The sequence below is a fragment of the Scyliorhinus torazame genome, chromosome 13 (assembly GCF_047496885.1).
Source record: "Scyliorhinus torazame isolate Kashiwa2021f chromosome 13, sScyTor2.1, whole genome shotgun sequence".
Taxonomy (NCBI): Eukaryota; Metazoa; Chordata; class Chondrichthyes; order Carcharhiniformes; family Scyliorhinidae; genus Scyliorhinus; species Scyliorhinus torazame.
This window is the reverse complement of record NC_092719.1, coordinates 116,121,412-116,146,377: the sequence shown is the minus strand read 5'-3', so window position 1 is coordinate 116,146,377 and position 24,966 is coordinate 116,121,412. Positions and strand designations below refer to the sequence as shown.

Sequence of the window (24,966 nt, the reverse complement as noted above, 5' to 3'; positions counted from 1 at the left end):
GCTCTGCATTTCTTGCCTGGGCTTCTGAACCAGGGCTCCTGAGAGCGTGCCTGCTCCTGAAGTTCTACTCTTGGAGTGTAAGACCTTTGGCAAGCAATGGAGAGAGGTAAGTGGGTGAGGGGATAGGATGTCAGGTGGGTGGGTGGGTGAGGGGCTTGGGGTACGTTTGGTGGTCAGGAGTGTATTCAGCAGACGGGAGAGCAGTCGGGTGGTCAGGGGGTAGTTGGGAATTGGGGTTGTCCGGGGTGAAGGGGGTAATCAATGGTTCCAGTGGGGAGTGGGGAGAATCAGTAATATGATTAACCAGGAGTTAGAACTGATTTTCAACCTTCTAGCTTTTCCTGGGTAACTATTCTGCTAAGTGAGTCTGTACCATCAAAGTCTCTGACTCTAAACGTTTTGGAGGGTTCCAGATCCAGGGGGATTCCCATCAGAAGTTGAAACTCCCCAGGCAATTCCCACGGATCCTTGGGTTGGGACTTCTGAGGGTTCCCCCCAGCGCAACTTCTCGGTTATCTCTGAGGTACGACCAACCAGAAACCAGAAGATCTGGGCCAATATTTTCTCTTGTGGGGAAGAGTGTAACTGGAGGGCAGCAAAATAAGACAGTAATAGGTAGGATCAAGGATAACCCTAAAGCTTTCTATAGATATGTCAGGAATAAAAGAATGACTAGGGTAAGAGTAGGGCCAGTCAAGGACAGTAGTGGGAAGTTGTGCGTGGAATCCGAGGAGATAGGAGAGGTGCTCAATGAATATTTTTCGTCAGTATTCACACAGGAAAAAGACAATGTTGTCGAAGAGAATACTGAGATTCAGGCTACTAGACTAGAAGGGCTTGAGGTTCATAAGGAGGAGGTGTTAGCAATTCTGGAAAGTGTGAAAATATATAAGTCCCCTGGGCCGGATGGGATTTATCCGAGGATTCTCTGGGAAGCTAGGGAGATTGCTGAGCCTTTGATCTTTAAGTCATCTTTGTCTACAGGAATAGTGCCAGAAGACTGGAGGATAGCAAATGTTGTCCCCTTGTTCAAGGGGAGTAGAGATCACCCCGGTACCTATAGACCAGTGAGCCTTACTTCTGTTGTGGTCAAAGTCTTGGAAAGGTTTATAAGTGATAGGATGTATAATCATCTGGAAAGGAATAATTTGATTAGAGATAGTCAACACGGTTTTGTGAAGGGTAGGTTGTACCTCACAAACCTTATTGAGTTCTTTGAGAAGGTGACCAAACAGGTGGATGAGGGTAAAGCAGTTGATGTGGTGTATATGGATTTCAGTAAAGCATTTGAGAAGGTTCCCCACGATAGGCTACTGCAGAAAATACGGAGGCATGGGATTCAGGGTGATTTAGCAGCTTGGATCAGAAATTGGCTAGCTGGAAGAAGACAAAGGGTGGTGGTTGATGGAAAATGTTCAGACTGGAGTCCAGTTACTAGTGGTGTACCACAAGGATCTGTTTTGGGGCCACTGCTGTTTGTCATTTTTATAAATGACCTGGAGGAGGGCGGAGAAGGATGGGTGAGTAAATTTGCAGATTACACTAAAGTCAGTGGAGTTGTGGACAGTGCGGAAGGATGTTACAAGTTACAGAGGGACATAGATAAGCTGCAGCGCTGGGCTGAGAGGTGGCAAATGGAGTTTAATGCAGAAAAGTGTGAGGTGATTCATTTTGGAAGGAATAACAGGAAGACAGTGTACTGGGCTAATGGTAAGATTCTTGGCAGTGTGAAATGAAATGAAAATGAAAATCGCTTATTGTCACAAGTAGGCTTCAATGAAGTTACTGTGAAAAGCCCCTAGTCGCCACATTCCGGCGCCTGTTCGGGGAGGCTGTTACTGGAATTGAACCGTGCTGCTGGCCTGCCTTGGTCTGCTTTCAAAGCCAGCGATTTAGCCCTGTGCTAAACAGCCCCTTAAAGAATATACGTAGTCGGCAGGGTTCGAACCTACGCGGGGAGACCCCAATGGATTTCTAGTCCATCGCCTTAACCACTCGGCCACAACTACACGTGTGGATGAGCAGAGAGATCTCGGTGTCCATGTACATAGATCCCTGAAAGTTGCCACCCAGGTTGAGAGGGTTGTTAAGAAGGCGTACGGTGTGTTAGCTTTTATTGGTAGAGGGATTGAGTTTCGGAGCCATGAGGTCATGTTGCAGCTGTACAAAACTCTGGTGCGGCCGCATTTGGAGTATTGCGTGCAATTCTGGTCGACGCATTATAGGAAGGAATGTGGAAGCATTGGAAAGAGTGTGGATGAGATTTACCAGAATGTTGCCTGGTATGGAGGGAAGATCTTATGAGGAAAGGCTGAGGGACTTGAGGCTGTTTTTGTTAGAGAGAAGAAGGTTAAGAGGTGACTTAATTGAGGCATACAAGATGATCAGAGGATTGGATAGGGTGGACAGTGAGAGCCTTTTTCCTCGGATGGTGATGTCTAGCACGAGGGGACATAGCTTTAAATTGAGGGGAGATAGATATAGGACAGATGTCAGAGGTAGGTTCTTTACTCAGAGAGTAGTAAGGGCGTGGAATGCCCTGCCTGCAACAGTAGTGGACTCGCCAACACTAAGGGCATTCAAATGGTCATTGGATAGACATATGGACGATAAGGGAATAGTGTAGATGGGCTTTAGAGTGGTTTCACAGGTCGGTGCAACATCGAGGGCCGAAGGGCCTGTACTGCGCTGTAATGTTCTATGTTCTATGTTATCAATTGGTTCAAGTAATTTTTTTTTCTTTTTCTACACTAAGCATTAAACACTGGACAACATTTTAAATACTTATTGCCACAAGCTTACAAGAGCCATTAATCCTTTTCCATCTCTCTAACCTCCTCCAACCCTGCATTCCCTTTTTCTGAACCCTCTCCTCCTCTGCACTGCTCCTTTGCCCTACCAGCTATCTCGTCCTATGTACTGTCAAATTTCTGCCCTAAACCACTCAGTGTCTCTCTTCAAGACATTAAAATGTACATCACCTATCAAGGTTTGTCACTTTAATTTTGTAACTATCTAATTTTGTTAACCACTGAGACCGTAACTTAGATATTTGAGCACAACATACTGATTCTATACTTTAATATGGTGTAAAAAAAGTGGTAATATTTCCATTTTGAGTTTTGCATTTAATCATGAATATGTTTGAGAGGCACGGAACTCACATACATTGACGATTCTTTCCCGTGGAAAAGTCACCTCAATAACAAACACTCCGGGTTTTGCCAAGTCTGTTTTCACATCGCCAGCCTGTAGTGCAATCGGACTTTTGATTATACAAGCAATGCTCTCATCTGCCATTTTAGCTGTGTGCATGAAACAGGAAAATCGTGTTAGATACAGTTAAATGGTCAGTGGAATAGTGGGAGAACCATTGTAATTGAATAATGCCTCAAGATATCAAACCACTCGAGTTGGAAGATGTTCATAATTGGAATTCGAAACTTCTAGTTTTTTTAGGAGACTCATCAAATATTGTATTTACAAAGCATGCTGGAGATAATGGAGCTGAAATAAATGCAACGAAAAGCTAGTTTCAGATATAACACACATTGGCATTTTGACATTGGCATTGGGCCTTACGGTGGTTAGCACTGCTGCCTCACGGCACCAAGAACCCGGGCTCAATCCTGGCCCCAAGTCACTGGTGTGTGGAATTTGCACATTCTCCCAGTGTCTGCATGGGTCTCACCCCCACACCCCAAAAAGATGTGCAGGGTAGGTGAATTGGCCATGCTAAATTGCCCCTTAATTGGAAAGAAAAATAATTTGGTACTCTTAATTTATCTAAAAAAATGAACAGTCTACAAAAAATACACTTCTGCTACAGTGATGTTTTATTGGGCCATAACGTTTGTGGGCTGGCAGTCAGCATTGGATTCCCAATCTGTACCTACTTACCTGTGCTAAAATTCATCTGCGCCCACCTGGCCCGACCTTCCTGATTCAGACTGGGTGAAAGTCAGGCGCACTGTTGAGTCCAGCGCCGGAGTCCAAAAGAATCGCAGAGGTCGGATATGTGGTTTATCAGATATGGGAGGGCAGTTGGGTCAGTTCAGCGGGGGGAGGGGGAGGTCAGGTTGGGTTGTGGGGTGTTCACCCGGATGAGAGTCAAGGTTGGAGGTAACTTCCGAGACGGAAGCAAATCTGTTGTGGGGAACCAGGACTTTATGGGCCATTATTCTAATAAATTAACGAATAACAACTTGTGTGTCTTTGTGTAGCACAATTAACATAATAAGTCATGACAAGGCACTATACAACATAGGAACATTTTAAAAAAATATAAATTTAGAGTGCCCAATTCATTATTTTTAATTAAGGGTGGCCAATTCACCTACCATGCACATCTTTGGGTTGTGGGGTGAAACCCATGCGAACACAACATAGGAACATAAGAATTAGGAGCAGAAGTAGGTAATTCAGCCCTTTGAGCCTGCTCCGCCATTTAATCAGATCATGGCTGATGGCTCAAGGAGAATTCTGAAGCAAAATAAGACACTGAGCCGCATGAGGAGATATTAAATTAGATGACCAAAAGCCAGGTCAATGAGACAGATTTTAAGCAGTAACCTAGAGGAGGAAAGTGAGGGAGTGAAGCAGAGTAGTGTAGGGAGGAAATTCCAGAGTTTAGGACCTGGGCAACTGTGGGCGCAGCCACCAATATTGGAGCAATTAAAACTGGGGATGCTCAAGAGGCCAGAATTAAAGGAGCACCTTGGAGATTTGTGGGGCTGGAGGAGGATGCAGTGATACAGAGTGTATCGAACATGAAGGTAGTTGAAAACATGGATTCAAATTTTAAAATGACGATGCTGTGTGACTGGGAGTCAATGTAATTCAGTCAGCACAGGGGTGTGATAGGTGAATGGGACTTGATGTTAAGACATTGGCAGCCGAATTTTTCATGATCTCAGTAAGTAGAATGTGGGAGACCAGCTAGGAGGTTGTTGGAACAGTCAAGTTAAAAGATAAGAAAACAGAACAAAAGCATGAATGAGGATTTTGGCAGCAAATGTGCTGAGACAGGGTGACATATGTTACCACAGCCTGGTCTAGTGCACGGTCAATTCCTGCCCCCACTTGACCCGGAGTCACAAACAATGAATTAACAAATAATTCTTAGAAAAATGTTTTTGGCCCTTGGCTGCCCAATAATTACAGTCATCAGGTTTGTAAACGTAAACGCAATTACTTTTTGTTAAGAACAGGAACTGTAATGAAATATGCAGCAAATATAATTGGTTAGCTATTGTCTAATTCCCCCACTTTAAACTTTCCCCCACTCTCTATGCACACACACACACGTGCGTACACACGAGGCAAACAAACACAGAGGAAACACAGAGGGGAACAAAGGGATGAAAAATAATAAGCAAAAGGAAAAAAAGTATTTGTTTTAGATGGCTGTCTTTAAGCAGACCTTCATTCAAAGAAAGTTTTCAGGTTGAGGTCTCTGTTCGCAGTCTGCAATCGTTTTCGCTCTAGATTCATTCATTCAGATACTCTCACCACATTTCTGGAGAGAGATATCGAGAGCAGGCACTCACAGCTCCTTCTTCTTCACCGTCCATGACCCAACTGCTTTCCTTCGGTCCCTGAAGACCATGCCACTCGAGTAGGACACAATCATCTCTTGTTACTGGGCAGAATATGGCCTCTTGGCCAATTCATTGGCCACCAGCCAACCAACTGAAGCGAGTCCCAGCCCATCTCTCGGGGCTGAGTTCTCCTGTTCGAACACTAGCATCAAATGCAGTTTGCAACATTCTCTCTCCTGCTTGACCTAAAGATAATATCCATTTCGCATCCATGGAACAAAAATGATAATGACAAAAATAACAAAAGGGGAAATAAGGGAATCAACAGAAGAATATAAGAAATGGGAGCAGAAGACCAGGTGGCCCGTGGCACTGCCATTCAACATCATGGCTGATCTTGGGTTTGAAGTTCACTTTCCAGTCTGGTCCTCATATCACTTTATTCCCTTAGACACCAAAGATCTGTCAATTCAGCCTTGCATACATTCAGTGATGACACATCCCCAAGTCGCTGGTGTAGGGAATTCTAAAGATTCACAACCTTTGAATGAAGACATTTCTCTTCCTCTCAGCCCTAAATGATCACTTTCTTATTCTGAATGTGCCCTCTTGTTCTAGATTTCACAGCCAGAGGAAGCCATGTTTCAGTATCTATCCTATCAAATACCTTCAGAATCTTTAATGTTTCAATGAGACCACCTCACACATTCTTCAAACTGCAGAAAATATCGGCCCATTTAGTCAGCGTCTGAACAGAGGACATCATCCTATCCCAGAGACCAATCTAGTGGCTCTTCGCTGTACGAGCTCCAATAATGCCAAGGGATGTTATGAAGGTGGAAAGAGACAGTCTTCATGACTGTTGAATATGATATTGGAAGCACATTTTAGGTCAAATGGATGAGAATAGACTGACTTAATCTGAGATTGTTGCCATGGAGAGGGGAGGATTTAGTAACCAGTGAACACAGTTTGGAGTGGGGACTGCAAACAATGCCTTCCTAATATTTAAGTGGAGAAAATTTCTGTTCATCCAGTGCTGAATATTAGATAATCAGTCTGGTAATTTAGCAAACCTGAGGCAGTCAAGAGAGGTGGTGTTGAGGAAAAGATGGGTGCCTTCAGCAATCATCTGAAAACAAATGCAGTGCTTTTGGATGGTGGCACCGAGGGGCAGCGTGTAAATGATAAATAAATTAGAAATTAGTGGATAGGAAATGCTGGAAATACTCAGCATATCTGGCAGCATCAATGGAGAGAGAAATAGAGTTCATATTTCAAGTGGATTACCTGTCATCAAACCTAGGAGATTATACCTCTCAGGCTATTGGAGTTTAGGAGGTTGAGGGGAGATCTAATAGAAACTTACAAGATAATGAATGGCTTAGATAGGGTGGATGTAGGGAAGTTGTTTCCATTAGCAGGGGAGACTAGGACCCGGGGGCACAGCCTTAGAATAAAAGGGAGTCACTTTAGAACAGAGATGAGGAGAAATTTCTTCAGCCAGAGAGTGGTGGGTCTGTGGAATTCATTGCCACAGAGGCCGGTGGAGGCCGGGACGTTGAGTGTCTTTAAGACAGAAGTTGATAAATTCTTGATTTCTCGAGGAATTAAGGGCTATGGAGAGAGAGCGGGTAAATGGAGTTGAAATCAGCCATGATTGAATGGCGGAGTGGACTCGATGGGCCGAATGGCCTTACTTCCGCTCCTATGTCTTATGGCTATCATAAACCTTTCCTTTTATCTAGCTCAGGGAGATAATGGCGTAGTGGTTATGTCACTGGACTCCTGACCGACAACATGTGGTTGACTCCTAACTGCCCTCTGAAATGGTTTAGGAAGCCACTCAGTTGAAAGACAATAAGGGATGGGCAACATATGTTAGCCTTGCCAGAGATATCCACATTCCAGTTTAAAGCCTATATTTCTAACTTTCTGAGTTATGATATAAGGGGCGAAATTCTCCGTTATCGGCGCAAAGTCCGCCGATCGGCGCAAAAAACGGCGCAAATCCGACTTGCGTCACGTCGGAAAAATGGGTCAAATGTCTCCGGCCCGAAATGGGCTAGCAGCGACGTGACGGGATCCGCGCTTGCGCACGTGGTTCACGCCGTGCGGCGTGACGGCTCATAAGGCCGCACTGCTCCCCCCCACCCGACCGGAACACCCGACTGGATGGCTGGCCGCCGCTCAGCCCCGAAGTTCCAGTCACGGGATGTGGAGGCGCTCCTGGATGCAGTGGAGCAGAGGAGGGACGCCCTGTATCCCGGGCACGGCCGCAGAGTTGCCCCACGCCACAGCCGGCGTCTGTGGAGGGAGGTGGCAGAGGCCGTCACCGCTGCGGCCCTGACACCACGGACAGGAACCCAGTGCCACAAGAAGGTGAACGACCTTGTCAGACCAGCCAGGGTGAGCCTCCCCCCCCCCCCTGCCCGATATCCATATCCCCCATATCCCCCCTCCCCCATATCCCCCCTCCCCCATATCCCCCCCTCCCCATATCCCCCCCTCCCCATATCCCCCCCTCCCCCATATCCCCCCCTCCCCCATATCCTCCCCTCCCCCATATCCTCAAGTGAATCCAGCCCTAACCTTAACCTCTGCAATGCACGCGCAACCAATGGCGTGCATTCATATACCTGCCTAACACTGTTGCCTTTTACCCCTGCCACCACCCCCACCCACCCCCTCCGCCACAGGAGAAGCGTGCACACAACAATAGGGAGCATGTGAGGACTGGAGGAGGCCTCGCTGATGAGAGGCCACTGACCGAACACGATGAAAGGGCCCTGGAACTGGCTGGCGGACCAGAGGACCGGGAGGTTGCTGATGCAGAGGTCGGGGGCGTACTAGCAAGTGAGCCACCGACAGCTCGGCCCCATATCCCCCCTCCCCCATATCACCTGATCACTGCCTCCGTGTCTAACCATGCATGCTTCATTGTGTATCGCAGGAGCAAACGTCGAGGCACCCATCCCCGCAGATGCAGACCGCCCGCAGGATGCCCCTTGGAGGCCACGGGAGACGGAGAGACCCGAACCCTCCGGCATGCGACACCCGCAGGATGCCCCTCGCACACCACGGGAGACGGAGTGACCCGGACCCTCCGGCATGCGACGCCCGCAGGATGCCCCTCGCACACCACGGGAGACGGAGAGACCCGGACCCTCCGACATGCGACGCCCGCAGGATGCCCCTCGCACACCATGGGAGACGGAGAGACCCGGACCCTCCGGCATGCGATGCCCGCAGGATGCCCCTCGCACACCACGGGAGACGGAGAGACCTGGAGCAACAGGGAGACGACACCCCCGTCACGTGCGGGAGCGACGAGGCAGGCGTGTGCCACCCAGCGACGAGGGGGGCAGCCACAGGCCCCCGTCACATCCGAGCCAGGACACCACTACCCAGGACACCACTATCCGGGACACCACTACCCGGGACACCACTACCCGGGACACCACTACCCGGGACACCACTACCCGGGACACCCCTACCCGGGACAGCACTACCCGGGACAGCACTACCCGGGACAGCACTACCCAGGAAGACAAAATACCGGACAGTGACTCAGAGTGGATGGGTGGAGACGAACCCCCACCCCAAAGTGCCATGGACTCAGAGTGGGACGAAGAGCACGACACAACGCCACTGCTGTCACCAACACCCTCCACCATCGCAGAAACACTCACCTCGGTTGGGCACTTTAGTGATGAGGCGTCTGGTACACTCACTGGTGCGCACAACACAGCCGTCCCGGTACAGCAGGTGGAGGTAGGAGCAGCAGAGGGGCCGGGCGGTCGGAGGGCAGCCCAGCCCAAGCGAACATCTGCCGCCCAGATGGATCCCGGCTTCCTGGAGTTTCCACACCCACACATAGGTCCGATGCAACCACCGACCCGGAGACGAGCGAAGAGGGTGACGGCCGGCTTGTGGCGGCTGCAGTCGCAGGTGGAGGAGTCCACCCGCGTCCAGGAGCTGGAAGTGGTGCCGGTCATGCGTGCCACCCAGGCCGACACCGCACGGGTGGCGTCCGCGGTGGAGGCAATGGGTGCGACGGTGTCAGACATGGGAAACGGTTTGCGAGGCCTGGGGCTTTCCGTGCAGGCGGCGTCTGTGGCCCAGGACATGGCTGCCCTCTCACAGGAGGCCATGAGCCAGTGCCAGCGCCAGATGGCAGAGGCACTCAACACCATAGCCCAGTCTCAGCAGGCCATTGCCCAGTCTCAGCAGACCATGGCCCAGTCTCTGCAGGCCATCGCTGAGGGCATCGGCGCCAGTGGCCACGTGCGAGCCGGCGTCGCACTGTCACAGACAGGGTTTGCCAACCCCCTGGGCTCCATGGCTGCAAACCTGCAGACCCCTGTCGATACCAGCACGGGCCTCCAGGACTGGCAGCGCCAGATGTCGGGGGGGCGTCGGATGGCCAGTCCGTTCGCATCCCCCACCCATGTAGAGGCCTGGGGGCCATCGGGCACCCCGAGGGAGGAGGAGGTGGTGTGGTCCGTCCCGGCTCCCCCTGTAGGGGAGGTCCCGGAACACCGCGACACCTCGGACTCCCCCCCTTCCGTCCCAGGTGCATCGGGTGGGCAACGGGCAGGACAGGCTGGCAGCTCGCCATCCCAGTCGCCCGGGCCGCAGCCTTGCCCATCTAGGCCAGGACGCCCCAGGAAACGGCCGCCAAAGGGATCTAGTGTCAGAGGGCAGGAATCACAGGAGTCCACCTCCAGTTCTGCTGTACCGTCTGGGGAACCACATAGACGTAGTCAAAGGGCCCGTAAGGCCAAACAATTAGACACTGAGTAAGTTGGCACGGGTGCAGGGCACAGATGAGTTTTAGGGGCTAGGGCACGTGCATGAACTCGTTTGGTTATTAAAGTCAATGTTACACCTACAGAAGCTGCCTTTGTGCTCTGTCCAAAGCGTGCGGGGGTGTCATGTACGTTGAGCGCAAGTGTGTGTGTGTGTGAGGGGTGGTCTTACCTCAGCCCCAGGTGAGTCTGCCCCCATCCCCCTGGGCCGCCATCAACATCCCCCCGGGCAGAGGACGGGACCATGCGCTGCAGTGTCACAGCCGCATGCAGGGATGGTCCGGGTGGATGGTGGTACTGTGGCCATGGGTCAGACATAGTCCAACGATGTGGAGCCAGGAGCTCACCGCAGGGCGGGTTGTCATCATCCTCCATGGCCTGCAATAGACACGCGTCCACCCACAACTGTGTGAGCCCGGCCGTTGTGCCGCAGGTGGATCGGCAATGGGGGGGGTGGTGTGCATGCGGGTGGGGTGGGTGGGGTTGGGGAGGGGGGTGAGGGTGCTGGGTGGGTGGTCGGCTGTTGCCATGGCGTGCGGTCTGTGGCCATACTACCCGATTCCCACGCCCATCTAGTCAGTGAAGCGGGCGGCTATCAGTCTGTCCCGTGCCCGCTGGGCCAGCCGGTAACAGTGGACAGCCACCCGCCTGTGTCTAGCCCGTCTGCCCTGACCATTGCCCCAATCCCCCTCATCTGGGGAGGACTGCGCCTCTTCCTGCTGCTCCTCCACTCCACCCTCCTCTGCCTGCGGCACATCGCCCCTCTGCTGGGCTATGTTGTGCAGGACGCAGCACACCACAATGATGCGGCCGACCCTATCTGACCGATACTGGAGGACACCCCCAGAGAGGTCCAGGCACCTGAAACGCATCTTCAGCACGCCAAAGCACCTCTCTATCACTCCCCTTGTCGCTACATGGGCATCATTGTAGCGGTTCTCCGCCTCATTGCGTGGCCTCCGTACAGGCGTCATCAGCCACGATCGCAATGGGTAGCCCCTGTCGCCCAGCAACCAGCCCCTCAGCCGGGGATGGCGTCCCTCATACATGCTGGGGATGGATGACCGCGACAACACGTATGAGTCGTGTACACTGCCTGGGTAACGGGCGCAGACTTGCAGGATCATCATGCGGTGGTCACAGACCACCTGTATGTTCATAGAATAGGTCCCCTTCCTATTGGTGAACACGGCCCTGTTATCTGCAGGTGGCCGCACGGCGACGTGCATCCCATCGATCGTGCCCTGGACCATTGGGAACCCGGCCACGGCAGAGACGCCCACGGCCCGGGCATCTTGGTTGGCCCGGTCCACAGGAAAGCGGATGTAGCGGTGCGCCATGGCATATCGGGCATCTGTCACTGCCCCGATGCACCGATGTCTGCGATATGCCGGACAGGTCCCCACTCGGTGCCTGGAATGACCCCGTTGCATAAAAGTTCAGGGCAACCGTAACCTTGACGGACACGGGGAGAGGGTGTCCCCCGCCAGTGCCACGCGGTGACAGGTGTGCCAGCAGGTGGCAGATGTGTGCCACGGTTTCCTGCCTCATCCGGAGTCTCCTCCTGCATTCCCAGTCCGTGAGATCCTGGTATGACTGCCGGGGCCGGTACACACGGGGCGCCCTCGGGTGCCTCCGTTGCCGTGGGGCCGCGACGTCCTCCTCCCCCTCCTCGTCCTGTCGGTCAGGTGTCCCTCCAGCCTGTGCGGCTGCCGCCTGCCCCTCTGCGGCAGCCTGCGCCGCCTCTCTGGCACGCTCCTCCTCCTCCTCATCCAGGGCAACATGGACATTAGCGGCTGCCGCCACGGCGGTCAACATCGCTGGATGATCGGAAAACATGACGGCCTGGTTGGGGGGGGTGAACGACGACATGTCATCATTGCCCATATCCCCTCCTCCCCCCAGCCAGGTGGCATGGACCGCATGGGTCCAACTGTTGGAGGCTGGCACCTGGCCAGGTGGACCAACTCACTTGCCCCCCCATCCCCCTCCCCGGCACGGACCCCCCCCATCCTCCTCCCCGGCACGGACCCCCCACCCCCCTCCCCGGCACGGACCCCCCCATCCTCCTCCCCGGCATGGACCCCCCATCCCCCTCCCCGGCACGGACCCCCCATCCTCCTCCCCGGCCACGGCCACCCCCCCCCATCCTCCTCCCCGGCACGGACCCCCATCCCCTCCCCGGCACTGACCCCCCATCCTCCTCCCCGGCACGGACCCCCCATCCTCCTCCCCGGCACGGACCCCCCTCCCGGCACTCCCCCGGAGCCCAGCCCATTCTAACCACCCCCCCCCCCCCCCGCCGCACACACACACACACACAACCCGAGACACACCTCTCCCCACACATTCAGACTGCGGCCACGCCATCGCCTGCCCAGCGGCCAACTCCCCAGGCCGTCACTCATCTCCACGCTGGTCGGCGTGAACCTGGAGCACAGGTTCACGCCGATGAAAAGGAGGTTTGATTTACGTCGACGTGAATGGTCATCACGTCTACGGGACTTCGGCCCATCCGGAAGGGAGAATATCGGCAGGCCAAAAATCGGCTGCCTTGCGCAGACCCGTGCCATTCTCCGACGTCAGCGGCGCCATTAACGCCCCGCCGACTTTTCCCCCTTTGGAGACTTCGGCAACCGGCGGGGGCGGGATTCGCGGCCGCCAACGGCCATTCTCCGACCCGCTGGGGGGTCGGAGAATGACGCCCAAGGTCTTCAACCTGAAACATTAACTCTCCCCATAAACATTTCCAGCATTTATTGTCTTCATTTCAGATTGCTAACCTATGTAGTGTTTTTCTGGTAGAAATTGATTAAAAAATAGCCAAGGGAGGCAAAGCAGCATTGGGAACAGTTCCATCTCATGTTTTAAAATGTTCCAGTTTTTCAGTTTATCCATGGCTATTTTAAATTTACCAGGTGCTCATGCATTTTAGACCGATTTTAGGACAATAATGGGGTACTTGATGCAATTAGTTTCAATAGACACAGTGAAGAGACTGCTGGGGTAATCAGTGGATGTGGAGGGAATGCAGGAACCATCTAGTGTATGGGCACTGGGGCATCTAGTATATGGGAACTGGGGCATCTAGTGTATGGGCACTGGGGCATCTAGTATATAGGTACTGGGGCATCTTGTGTATGGGCACTGGGGCATCTAGTATATGGGTACTGGGGCATCTAGTATATGGGTACTGGGGCATCTAGTGTATGGGTACTGGGGCATCTAGTATATGGGTACTGGGGCATCTTGTGTACAGGCACTGGGGCATCTAGTATATGGGTACTGGGGCATCTAGTATATGGGTACTGGGGCATCTAGTGTATGGGCACTGGGGCATCTAGTATATAGGTACTGGGGCATCTAGTGTATGGGCACTGGGGCATCTAGTATATGGGTACTGGGGCATCTAGCATATGGGTACTGGGGCATCTAGTATATGGGCAGTGGGTGCGGAGAAAAATATGCTAATTTATGATGCCTCACATTTGAAGTATAGCTGCTCTCCGTTCTTAATCTAGATTATAAACTGCTTCAGAAAGTGGTGCTTGAACCCCAAACCTTTGATCAAAAGAGCCAAACTGAAAACTGCAGTTGTCCACAGCCAGAACAACTTATACCATAGAGTTTACATGTGGAGCACATATGGAGAGAGGGAAATGAGAAGGGAAAAGGGGATTTATTTTACTGGGATGTGGAATTATTTGTGAATTTTAAGCTTTATTGCCCAATGTAACCATGTTTGTTGATTTAATAAAGGAGCAGGAGTGTGATTAACATTGATTGTCAGATATCATAATACATTCAGAAGTGAAAGCTTTTAGATAATAACGGAGTTTTATAATAAAACCAGCAAATTGGTCTGAGCAAATCCCCGTTGTGATCAGGGAAGATTGGTTTAAAAATCACACAATTGCTCCAGATATAACTAGAACATCACAAAGCGCAGATCTTACCGTCTGTTCAGTAATGTTGGAATAAATTATGATGAATATCTTCTGATTTTAACTCAAACAAACCGGATCCATTGATTTGGTGGAAGGCGGAGCGCGACCATGGCGACAAATCACGTGACCAGAGGGGGTGGGGCCCGGGGCGGTGATGTCATCGGTGGGCGAGCCGGGGAGGACACGTGATCATGACGTTAGGCACGCGCGGCACGTGATGCCGACCTCGTGGTTACGCGGACTATAAATAGGTCTAATCGGACTTGCGCGCGCTCAGAAGCGAAAGCGGTTATGGGGCGCGTGGAATTGGGAGATGCGCGGGAAGAATTTTTACTATAAATTTTAGTCTCTAACGAGTAACGCAAATGTGAAGACAAATGTTGACATATAAAGGCATAATTTTTGTGCCACAAATTCAATTGAACCAATGGTGAAATTAGGTCCTCTTGACGTGTGGAAAATGAGGCTTCAACCGTTTTTTAGGCGGGAAATCCGTATTTAACGGACAAATCGGCTCTTGGTGATAGGATATCAAATAATGTGGAAAAAGTTACTTTTAAAATTATATTTTTATCCCAAAAGGCGTAGAAGACTATATTGAGATCAAGATTTGCACGCATTTTGTTTTAAAGTTTGAATAATAGCTATTTGGATTCCGTTACATTAAATACAGTTGGAATCACAAATAGTATTAAAAATCAATTAAATGAAAAACCTTTTGAAATGATTTCAATTTGAAATAAAATTTTCAATTAAATTTCAATTGAATTGAAACATGAGCTTTTCCTGCACAGCAACTCAGTCGTTAGTTTGTGCTGTCTTGGTGTTTATCCACCTGGACTGATTTCAATCTCTTCACCAGTGAATGTTGAAAGTGCTTTGAGGTTTCTCGGACCTTGCCTCACCTGGTGTCAGTTCCTGACATGTACTCTTAAAGAAACCAGCAGGTCCGGGAAGAAGAAAATAAATAATGATAATCTCACAAAGAACTTGTAAATGCTCCTTACTGTGAACAAACTAGATAAGTTCAGATGCAAATCTGGATAAGACTTGGATATTAAAAGCAGGTAGATGCGGAAGGAAATGGTTATCAGGAGGTAAAACCTGACCAGAATAGTCCAACCTGCTTCTGAAGTGAAGTCACTTAGATGAGCACCAAAGAACCGCATGAAAACAGACTTATGTCTGGCTTTAAGAAACAAGATTGAACTGGTTGGGCCCTATACCCATTCTAGGAGAATGAGCTGAACTAATTGAAAAGATCCTGAGGGGACTTGATAAGATTGGGTACCCGGAGACTAGTTCCATTTATTAGGGATACAGGATTGAGGAGAAATTAATTTGAAGGGTATTTTTTTCTCAAAAAAACTCAGACTGGAATCCTTTCCCAAGAGAGCAGTGGAGTCTCTGTCATTGAATGCATTTCAATGCTTCAGGTTTGACAGATTCTTGATAAGAGAGTCAAGGGAGGTCATGTGGGGGACATACAAGAAATTGGAGCTGAGATTACAACCAGATCTGCCATGATACTGAATGGTGGAGTAGATTTTCAGGGCAAAACAGCCTATGCCTGCTCCCAAGTCCAGTGTTACTAAGAGCAATTGAGATTGCTGAATTCGGAAGCCATCTGACTGGGAATTTGTCAATTCCTCGCAGCCATTCCCAAAATCCAGGCAGATGGGTTGCAGTGAGATTAAACAGCCTAAACAAATTAAATGTTGGACTCGAAAGGAGATCACAGCAAGTACAATGGTGAGGTGCAAGGCAGATTATTAAAAATATAACAATTGCATTCCAAATTAAATGTATTTAAAAAATCTTGGAGGCAAAATGCACAATAATCGTTCGGAGCTGAGAAAATTTTAAAATCAATCAACTACCGCTTAGTTTCTCTAAGTAAAATAAGTCTCGAATCCCAGCCCTATGATGAACAATGTGCCCAAAAATGTTAACAAGGTCAACAGTCCCTAAGAAATGCTGAAGAAATGTATAAGTAGCTTCACTTTTTAACAAACAGAAAACTGCAGTACAGCATCTTGAAATTGAAAGCATCACGAAGGTTGTACAAGTGAATCAATCAACAGTAAAGCTATGTATACAGGAAAATTGAAGCGTTGATCTCCATCCAAATGATAACATCTTGTTGGTTTTGTCATTTCCCTTATTTTGTAAATACAAAATGTATTGTAGACTATGACCAATGTTACCTATACAGTGGATAATAAGCAGGGCTAACCAACTTAGAATTATCAGGGACCACATTTTATCTTTTGGAATGCAGCTGCCATACATTTACCGCTCAAATGAAACATCCCTTGTAATCAGAGATATGAAGCTTAAGCACAGATTTGAAGTATTAGGCCAGAAACTTACAAAAAAAAACACTCACTTTGTAGTGACCAGTTGAAGTAGTTGAAAGTGATTCAAAAGTATGATTCAAAAATAATTGTCCTTGAAAGTCCCAAAAAGTATGCTCCAATTTCAGCTTTTGTACCCAATAATAGATCTACCCTACCTGAAAGTTGCCATTTTTAGATGGCAGCCTTTTCATAACTCACAGTTCTAACATGCAGTAACTAGTCTAGTAAATACCTTGCCAGAGAGCATGTGTACTCACAAATGTTAGCAAACATCTCTTGGAAGAGGGGTGGGGGAAGAGAGAGAGCTCTCCAGGACTTCCACAGTGGCAACCTAGTAGAAGTTTTGAAGAGCTACTTTAATAATCTTTAGTGTCACAAGTAGTCTTACATTAACACTGCAATGAAGTTACTGTGAAAATCCCCTAGTTGCCACACTCTGGTGCCTGTTTGGGTACACAGCGGGAGAATTCAGAACGTCCAATTCACTGAACAAGCACGTCTTTCTGAACTTGTGGGAGGAAACCGGAGTACTTGGAGAAAACGCGAGCAGACACGGAGAGAACGTGTAGACTCCGCACAGACAGTGACCCAAGCTGGGAATCGAACCCAGGTCCCTGGTGCTGGGAAGCTTGTCAATCTGAAGCTTTGCAGATGAGCATTTATCCATTTCTCTTATTTTCATGCTCTGTTTTAAATTTTCAATTGAAACCAGGTGGTATGTACCTGCAACAAGATTCTCGGCAGAGCAAGGGTTCACGTTGAACTGGAGACTGGCACCAGCCAAATTGCGATGTGTTGACTTCTATCTCTTATTAATAACCACAGTGTAAGTGTATTCTGTGTATAGGACAAATGATCACGCATTTATTTCAATCACGGTTTATTATTGAATATAGGATTAGTTCTTTACTCAATAAATCACAGGCTACTACACATTAAACTATAGCTATCAGTTTAAACGACCTTGACGTAACTTCCAAATGACGGCTCTGCAGGATAGATACGGCCTTTATCTGTTTCCTCGCGTGTGGCAGCAGGAGGTCCACTGGATTGTCTGTGCTGAGTGTTGTATTCGGGTGGAGGTCGCGGATCCTTGAACTTGGCTGCTGGTGGTAGCTGTGCTGCAGTTGGTGGGCAGAAGCCGGTCCAAAAGAGACTGAATGCTGGTTGCAGTGTTGCCAAATGAGTTTTCAAAAAGGAGCTAAACTAACATGTAAAACGCGCTATAAAAGCACAAAATCAGTATTCCTCAAATTGTACGAATTTTCAAGGCATGTAACATAGGTATGATTTTACATAGTTTTAAAAGTATTTACTCAAGTAAAAGGGTTAAATGGGTTTCCTACGACATTAAATAATTACTTACCTTGATTACTCGAGATCAAAGGCTTCCCAATCTTCCATATCAGCGGCACTACTGCAGGTAGCCTGGTCGTGAGTAAGTTGATCCCGTGTTGCTGAAGAGCTGTTGTATGCTTCCATGGTGCCAATTTTCTTGACAACATTAGTAGGTAATTCATAAGTGGCGCAACACTTATCATTTCTCTTTAAGCCATACTTCACAGACATGATTGCATTCAGTGTGGAGGTTTTCATCATGTTTCAAAGCTTGCATTTAATTAGGTTCATATGGCTGAAGCAACGCTCTACATCAGCATTAGGATGTGGCAAGGTGAGGGCTGTCAAGGCAACTTCTGATAACTCTTTGTAAGGATTCTCACCTGAAGAGTCTCTGTAATTAGCTACCTCAGCCCAAAAGTGTAATGTGTTACCAGTCTCACTCCACTTTGTGTGATGGATTTTTTTCCACTGGAAGTCAACGTGGGTAAGATAGCTTTGATCATCACCCACAAACAGCTTTGATAGTTCAATTTTATGTCAGGCTCGGTAGGTTTTAAACGCTCAGACATTTAGCAACGATACTGACTGCAACACACCAACATCTGGCAGACGTTGGCGAAGCTGTTTCACAAGTTTCACCACAAAGTTAGTGCACCTTTCTCGAATGTGAGTTTCTGAGATCACAGAAGTTACACTCAGATAGCATCTTTTCACATTGGTACCCCAAGTAAGGCTTCGGGTTTAAGTGATTTTCAATCACTCACCCAAAATTTGTTTGCCAGGAATGACTACCTTAGAACACAAAGAATTAAGTGCACCAAATCTCTTAGCAACTTTGTTGGATCCTGAGTTTCTGATTCAAAGTTCTTATTTACTACTCGCACTTCTCGTAAGATAGGTTTCAAGAATGTAACTCTCCTTGTCTGAGAACATTGCTACACAGCAGAGGCGTTATATGCAATGTTCTTGAAATCGAGCGAGGACGGAGAGAGGTTTTATTCATTTCACTGACTCAAAATTCTTGTGACTGTGATGCGCAATCAATATACTTGAGACGAAGGTATCCAGTAACTGAGGCTTTAATGCACTAGAACTGATCCCCAGCAGTTTCGTTACAGAAAGTGAAGGCTGCTGGGATGGCACCATCTCTAAAACCCCGCCTTCAGGGCAGAGCTACTTCACACAGCCAATGGTAGACTCCAGGGTCTCAACCAATGGCGTCGGCCTCTCAGGTACTGCAATACCTGGTACTACCACATTCACCCCCTGTTGAGTCCGGCCGGGGGGGTAGCCAGTGAAAAAAAAATAGCCCTTCACATGGTAGGACAAGGTATTGAGGCACCGTACAGTCGATGATTCAATCAAAATGTTCATATATTGTGAGAGGACGAAGCAATAAGTCGCTCTGGTGGCCTGGTCGTCGTCCTGAAGCTTCGGTGGTGAGGTATAGGTCTCGGTGGTTGCGACTCCGGGAGCATAGTTTCGGCCTCCTCGGCAGCTTCGTCACCCCTGGGCGGCGCTGTTGGGGCAAGCGGTTGGCATGGGGGGGGGGGAACCTGGTAGGGGGTGCCGATGAGTGGCCGGGCCAGGGCTGGCGTGGCGGGAGTACTGAGCCCTCCCACTGCTGCGGGGGAGATGGAGGTGGGGGTAATGGGTTGGGAGCGCGTGGGGTTCCGGTGGGCGCTAGGTCCGGAAGGGAGACCGTGTTTTGTCTGCCGTCGGGGAACGCCACGTAGGGGTACTGCGGGTTAGCGTGCAGCAGGTGGACCCTCTCGACCAACGGGTCCGACTTGTGCACTCGCACGTGCTTCCGAAGCAGGATGGGTCCGGGTGTTGCTAGCCAGGTTGGGAGCGAGGTGCCGGAGGTATAGGGCCACCAAATTTAAAGGTCAGGCATGGCAGGTGGCATTGGAAGTCCAGCCCCAGAAGGGTAGCCGCGCAGAGTTGCGGCAGGACATACAGGCGGAAATTATCGAATTTCCGACCTTGGACAGTGAGGTTCGCCAGGCAGTACCCCTTTATTTCCACCGAATGTGACCCGGAGGCCAGGGAGATCCTTTGGCTTACAGGGTGGGTCACGAGTGAACAGCGCCTTACCGTGTCAGGGTGGACGAAGCTTTCCGTACTCCCGGAGTCAATCAAGCAGGGCGTCTTGCGGCCGTTGACGAGGACCGTCGTAGCCTTCGCGAGTGTCCGGGGGCGACTTTGATCCAACGTCACCGATGCCAGATGAAGCAGCTGCGAGCTCTGGTCGGGCAGCGTGTAGTCAGCCGAGCTGGGGGCCTGGGGCCCCATCCAAGATGGCGTCACCCACGGGTCGCACATGGTGTCCGGGGAACCCCAAGATGGCGGCGCCCACCCGTCCAGCGCGGCGTAAGATGGCCGCGCCCTTGGCCCTAGGTAAGGAGCGCTGGTCGGTCGGGGCCTGGGGGGGTTTTGCCGCGGCGGCCCGGAGCCGCCGGAGAACGCGGTGACGGCGCAGACCTGACAGACCCCTACGTAATGGCCCTTCTTGCCGCACCCTTTGCAGGCGGCGGTGCGGGCCGGGCAGTGCGCGCGCGGATGACCTGCCTGCGCGCAGAAAAAGCAGCGGGCTCCGACGGCGTTAGCGGGCCGTCCGGTAGTGCAGGCCAGCGGGGTCAGGGGGAAGATCTGGGGGGCTGCTGCAGCGGGGTGCCGTGCCATGCGGGCCAGGGGGCGGACGCGCGGTCGGGCGCGTTGGTTTGCGCGCGTAGGTATGCGATGTCCATGGACCCAGCCAGGGCCCGTGCCTCTCTGAGCCCAAGTGTGTCCTCCAGGAGCCTCCTGCGGATATCAGAGGAGCTCATACCTGCCACAAAAGCTTCTCTTATTAAAAGTTCAGTGTGCTCGCTCCCCGAAACTAGTGGGCAGCCGCAGCTTTCGCCCAACACCAGTAGCGCCCGGTAGAAGTCTTCCAGTGATTCCCTGGGGCTTTGCTGCCTCGTAGCGAGCAGGTGGCGAGCGTAGACCTGGTTAACAGGGCGGATGTAATGTCCTTCCAGTAGTAGGATGGCAGCATCGTAGTTTGCCGCCTCCTCGATAAGGGGATAGATCCCTGGGCTGACCCTTGATCGCAGGAGATGCATTTTCTGGCCTTCAGTGGGCTCACCTCCGGCCGTCTCCAGGTAACCCTTAAAACACGCCAGCCAGTGTTTAAATATAGCGGCCGAGTTCTCCGCGTGGGGGCTGAGTTGGAGGCACTCCGGCTTCATACGGAGATCCATCCTTCCAGCTTAGTTGTAGTGCATTAAATTGATGCGCAATCAATATACTCGAGACAAAGGTATTCAGTAACTGAGGCTTTAATGCACTAGAACTGATCCCCAGCAGCTTTGTTACAGAAAGTGAAGGCTGCTGGGATGGCACCATCTCTTATACCCCGCCTTCAGGGCGGAGCTACTTCACACAGCCAATGGTAGACTCCAGGGTCTCAACCAATGGCGTCGGCCTCTCCGGTACCGCAATACCTGGTACTACCACAGACTGCAGCCTCTACTGAGAGCCATCGCGTTGCACTGACCTGCACTAATTTCAGAGGATTAAGTCATTCATTAAGAACACCATATAGTTCTCTGTACTTAAGCTGTCGAAGCGCTGAATGTGAAAACCAGTTGTAAGTGTTCTTTATCAGAAAATCAAGGTTGCGTGGCATACATTCACTGCTGAATGGAGTGACAAACACACTTTGAGAATCAAATGTGGAAGTTCTGATTTTAACTTGGTGTACACTCCATTATTAATACCAACCATTACTGAGGCATTGTCTCCCCAATGCAAGAAGGTTCTGCAAATCTAATCCGTGTTTCTTTAAAGAAGCTTTCAGGGCATCACAAATAGCTTCTGCATTACATTCATTCAGTTGAATGAAATCTAGGAAGCTCACAACAACTTGTTGCTTGGCATCAAGAGTAATATCTCATCACCAATCCCAACACATTCAAGGTGGATATGTCATTACTTTCATCAATTATTAAACTAAATTTCCTCTGCCCAATATCAAGCACCAGGTCCTCGTCAAAATGGGGTGCCAGCACATTTTTAATAACTCCAATGCACTTTGACCTCCTTAATTTTAAGGTCACTGCATGCTTTACTGTCACTAAAACAGGCTTTGCAAACATTTAAATGGTCTGCCACCCTAACTGAACAGTATTCAGGGACTTGGCAGGCCCTGACCATGGCCTTGATCTCCTTGGTTGAGTAAGGTAGGTTGCGGGACTTGATAAAATGGACGAGCCGGGTAACCCCCGGGTGGCAGAGGTCATTGTGGATGGCTTGCAGGCGGTCCTCCTGCGCGTTGGCGCATGTGCCGCGGGACAGGGCATCTGGGGGCTCGTTGAGCTCCCCTGGACGATACTTGATATCGTACGAGTAGGTGGAGAGTTCGATCCTCCACCTCAAAATGTTATTGTTTTTTATTTTGCCCCGTTGCGTGTTATCGAACATATAGGCGACTGACTGTTGGCCGGTGACGAGGGTAGTGTCTCCAGCGCCGTACAGCCTCCACAATGGCTTGTGCCTCCTTTTCGACTGCAGAGTGTCGAACCTCGGAGGCGGTGAGGGTTCGTGAGAAGAACGCAACTGGTCTGCCTTCCTGATTGAGGGTAGCAGCCAGGGCGATGTCTGATGCATCGCTCTCTACCTGGAAAGGGATGGTTTCGTCCACCGCGTGCATAGCGGCCTTGATGCGGTTGAAGGCCAATTGAGCCTCAGCCGAGAGGGGAAAAATGGTGGTCTTTATGAGTGGGCGGGCTTTGTCTGCATACTTGGGGACCCACTGGGCGAAATAGGAGAAAAGCCCCAAGCACCGTTTGAGGGCCTTGAGGCTGCGGGGGAGAGGGAGTTCTTTAAGGGGGCGCATGCGGTCGGGGTCGGGCCAGCCGGGTGGTGTGGAAAACGCATTTGTCCTTGTTATAGGTCGGGTTAAGGGCTCGAGCGGTCTGGAGGAACTTTTTGAGGCTAGCGTCATGGTCCTGCTGGTCATGGCCGCAGATGGTGACATTGTCCAAGTACGGGTATGTAGCCCGCAAACCGTACTGGTCCACCATTTGGTCCATCGCCCTTTGAAAGACGGAGACCCCATTTGTGACACCGAAGGGGACCCTGAGGAAGTGGAAGAGCCGGCCGGCTGCTTCGAAGGCAGTATAGGGGCGGTCTTGGTCGGATGGGGAGCTGGTGGTAGGTGGATTTGAGGTCGACCGTGGAAAAGACTGTAGATCCGATTTACCATTTCCGCGATGCGAGGAAGGGGGTACGCATCAAGCTGCGTGAATCGGTTTATGGTCTGGCTATAATCCACAACCATCCGTTTCTTCTCCCCGGACCGGACTACCACCACTTGCGCTCTGCAAGGGCTGTTGCTAGCCTCGATGACCCCCTCTCCCAGTAAATGCTGGACCTCTGACTTGATAAAAGCCATATCTTGGGCACTGTAGTGCCGGCTCCTGGTGGCGACGGGCTTACAGTCGGGAGTGAGGTTCGCGAATAGCGAGGGAGGTGCAGCTTTCAGTGTCGCAAGGCTGCATACCGTGAGGGGGCGCAAGGGTCCGCCGAACTTCAGTGTCAGGCTTTGGTGGCTGCACTGGAAATCCAGTCCGAGCAGCAGGGGGGCACAGGTGAGGGAGGATATAAAATTTGAAACGGGTGTATTTGGCGCCCTGGATCGAGAGATCCGCAATACAGTACCCCTTGATTTGCACAGAGTGGGACCCAGATGCGAAGGCTATGGTTTGGGATGCGGGATGGGTGCGTAGGGAGCAGCGCCTTACCGTTTCAGGGTGGATAAAGCTCTCGGTGCTCCCGGAGTCGAAGAGGCATGCAGTGTCGCGCCCGTTGACCTGGACCTGCATCATGCAGTTCTGCAGGTGTTTTGGTCGAGGGTAATCGCACCCACTCGCGGGTAGTCCGAGTCGTCAGCCCAGTCGGACTTGTAAAATGGCCACCGTCGGTCGCACGTGTCAGGTCGAGAAGATGGCTGCTGACAAGATGGCCGCTCCCATGATTCGCACGAGGCTGATGACGCGTCAGAAGGGGGTGTGTCGGGTCGGTGCGCAGCAGCATTGCGAGGCCTGCGGGCCTGAGCCTGATTTTCGGGCCGGCTGTTATTTGTTTTTCTGGCCCCTGGGTCTGGCCAGGCAGACACACGCAAAATGTCCCTTCCCGCAGTTGCTGCAGATTGCGGAGCGGGCTGGGCAGCGTGGGCATGGGTGCTGGCCCTGTCTGCAGACGTAGCACGGTGTGCCCCCATGGTGAGCGGGTCGCCGCGTGGCGCAGGCCTGTAATACGGCTGAGTTCCTGAGGAAGTCCGAGGGTACGTACCCAAGTTATGTCGGGCCACCTCCAGCGAGGAGGCGAGCGTTAGCGTGTCCTGGAGGTCATTTGCCCCATTTTCGAGCAGCCGCTGCCGGATGTAGGTCGAGCGGATGCCGGACACGAAAGCGTCTCTGATGTGCAGGTTCATATGGACTTCCCCTGTCACATCCTGATGGTCACAGTCCCTGGCAAGCGCGGTGAGTTTCTCAACAAACTCGTCGAGTTTCTCAACAAACTCGTCTAGCGATTGCCCCGAGCAATGCCGGCAGGTAGAGAGCAGATGCCGGGCGTGCACCTCATTGATGGGTTTGACAAACCGCCTGTGGAGTAACGCGACCGCCTCATCATAAGTCGTCGCCTTTTCGAGCGTGGCGGAGATTCTGTGACTCACCCGGGCGTGGAGTAGACGCAGCTTGCGTGGCCCCAGGATGGGAGTCTCTGCGGAGTCCAGGTAGGTCTCGAAGCACCGCAGCCAGTATTTAAACATTTCCTTCGCCTCCGGTGTTCGTGCTTCCAGATTGAGCTTCTCTGGTTTTAGGCCTGCGTCCATCCTGAATCTAGTTTAGTCTAATAAATTGAGGTACCCTCAATAACGAAGCTTAGAGATTAAACTAAAGAAGGCTTTATTAGACTA

The 24,966-nt window shown here is 50.8% G+C and overlaps 1 protein-coding gene and 1 non-coding gene across 4 annotated transcripts in view; both read right to left on the bottom strand.

Annotated features, from left to right (window-relative positions):
* The window catches only part of nicn1 (nicolin 1), an 82,398-nt gene extending 67,956 nt beyond the window's left edge, over positions 1 to 14,442 (bottom strand). For 2 of the 3 annotated variants that reach the window (XM_072472082.1, XM_072472084.1), the window contains exons 1-2: positions 14,308 to 14,442; positions 3,169 to 3,305 (exon numbers count right to left, since the gene is read on the bottom strand). In XM_072472082.1, coding sequence (XP_072328183.1) covers positions 3,169 to 3,300 — 132 coding nt within the window. In that variant the 5' untranslated portion in view covers positions 3,301 to 3,305; positions 14,308 to 14,442. Of the gene's footprint in view, positions 1 to 3,164; positions 3,307 to 14,307 lie in introns of those variants that run through there. The other variant, XM_072472083.1, reaches the window with a different exon arrangement.
* On the bottom strand, positions 1,928 to 2,009 carry trnas-aga (transfer RNA serine (anticodon AGA)). The gene has a single exon. It is a non-coding gene; the product is annotated as a tRNA-Ser (tRNA).
* Positions 14,443 to 24,966: the final 10,524 nt, after the last annotated feature.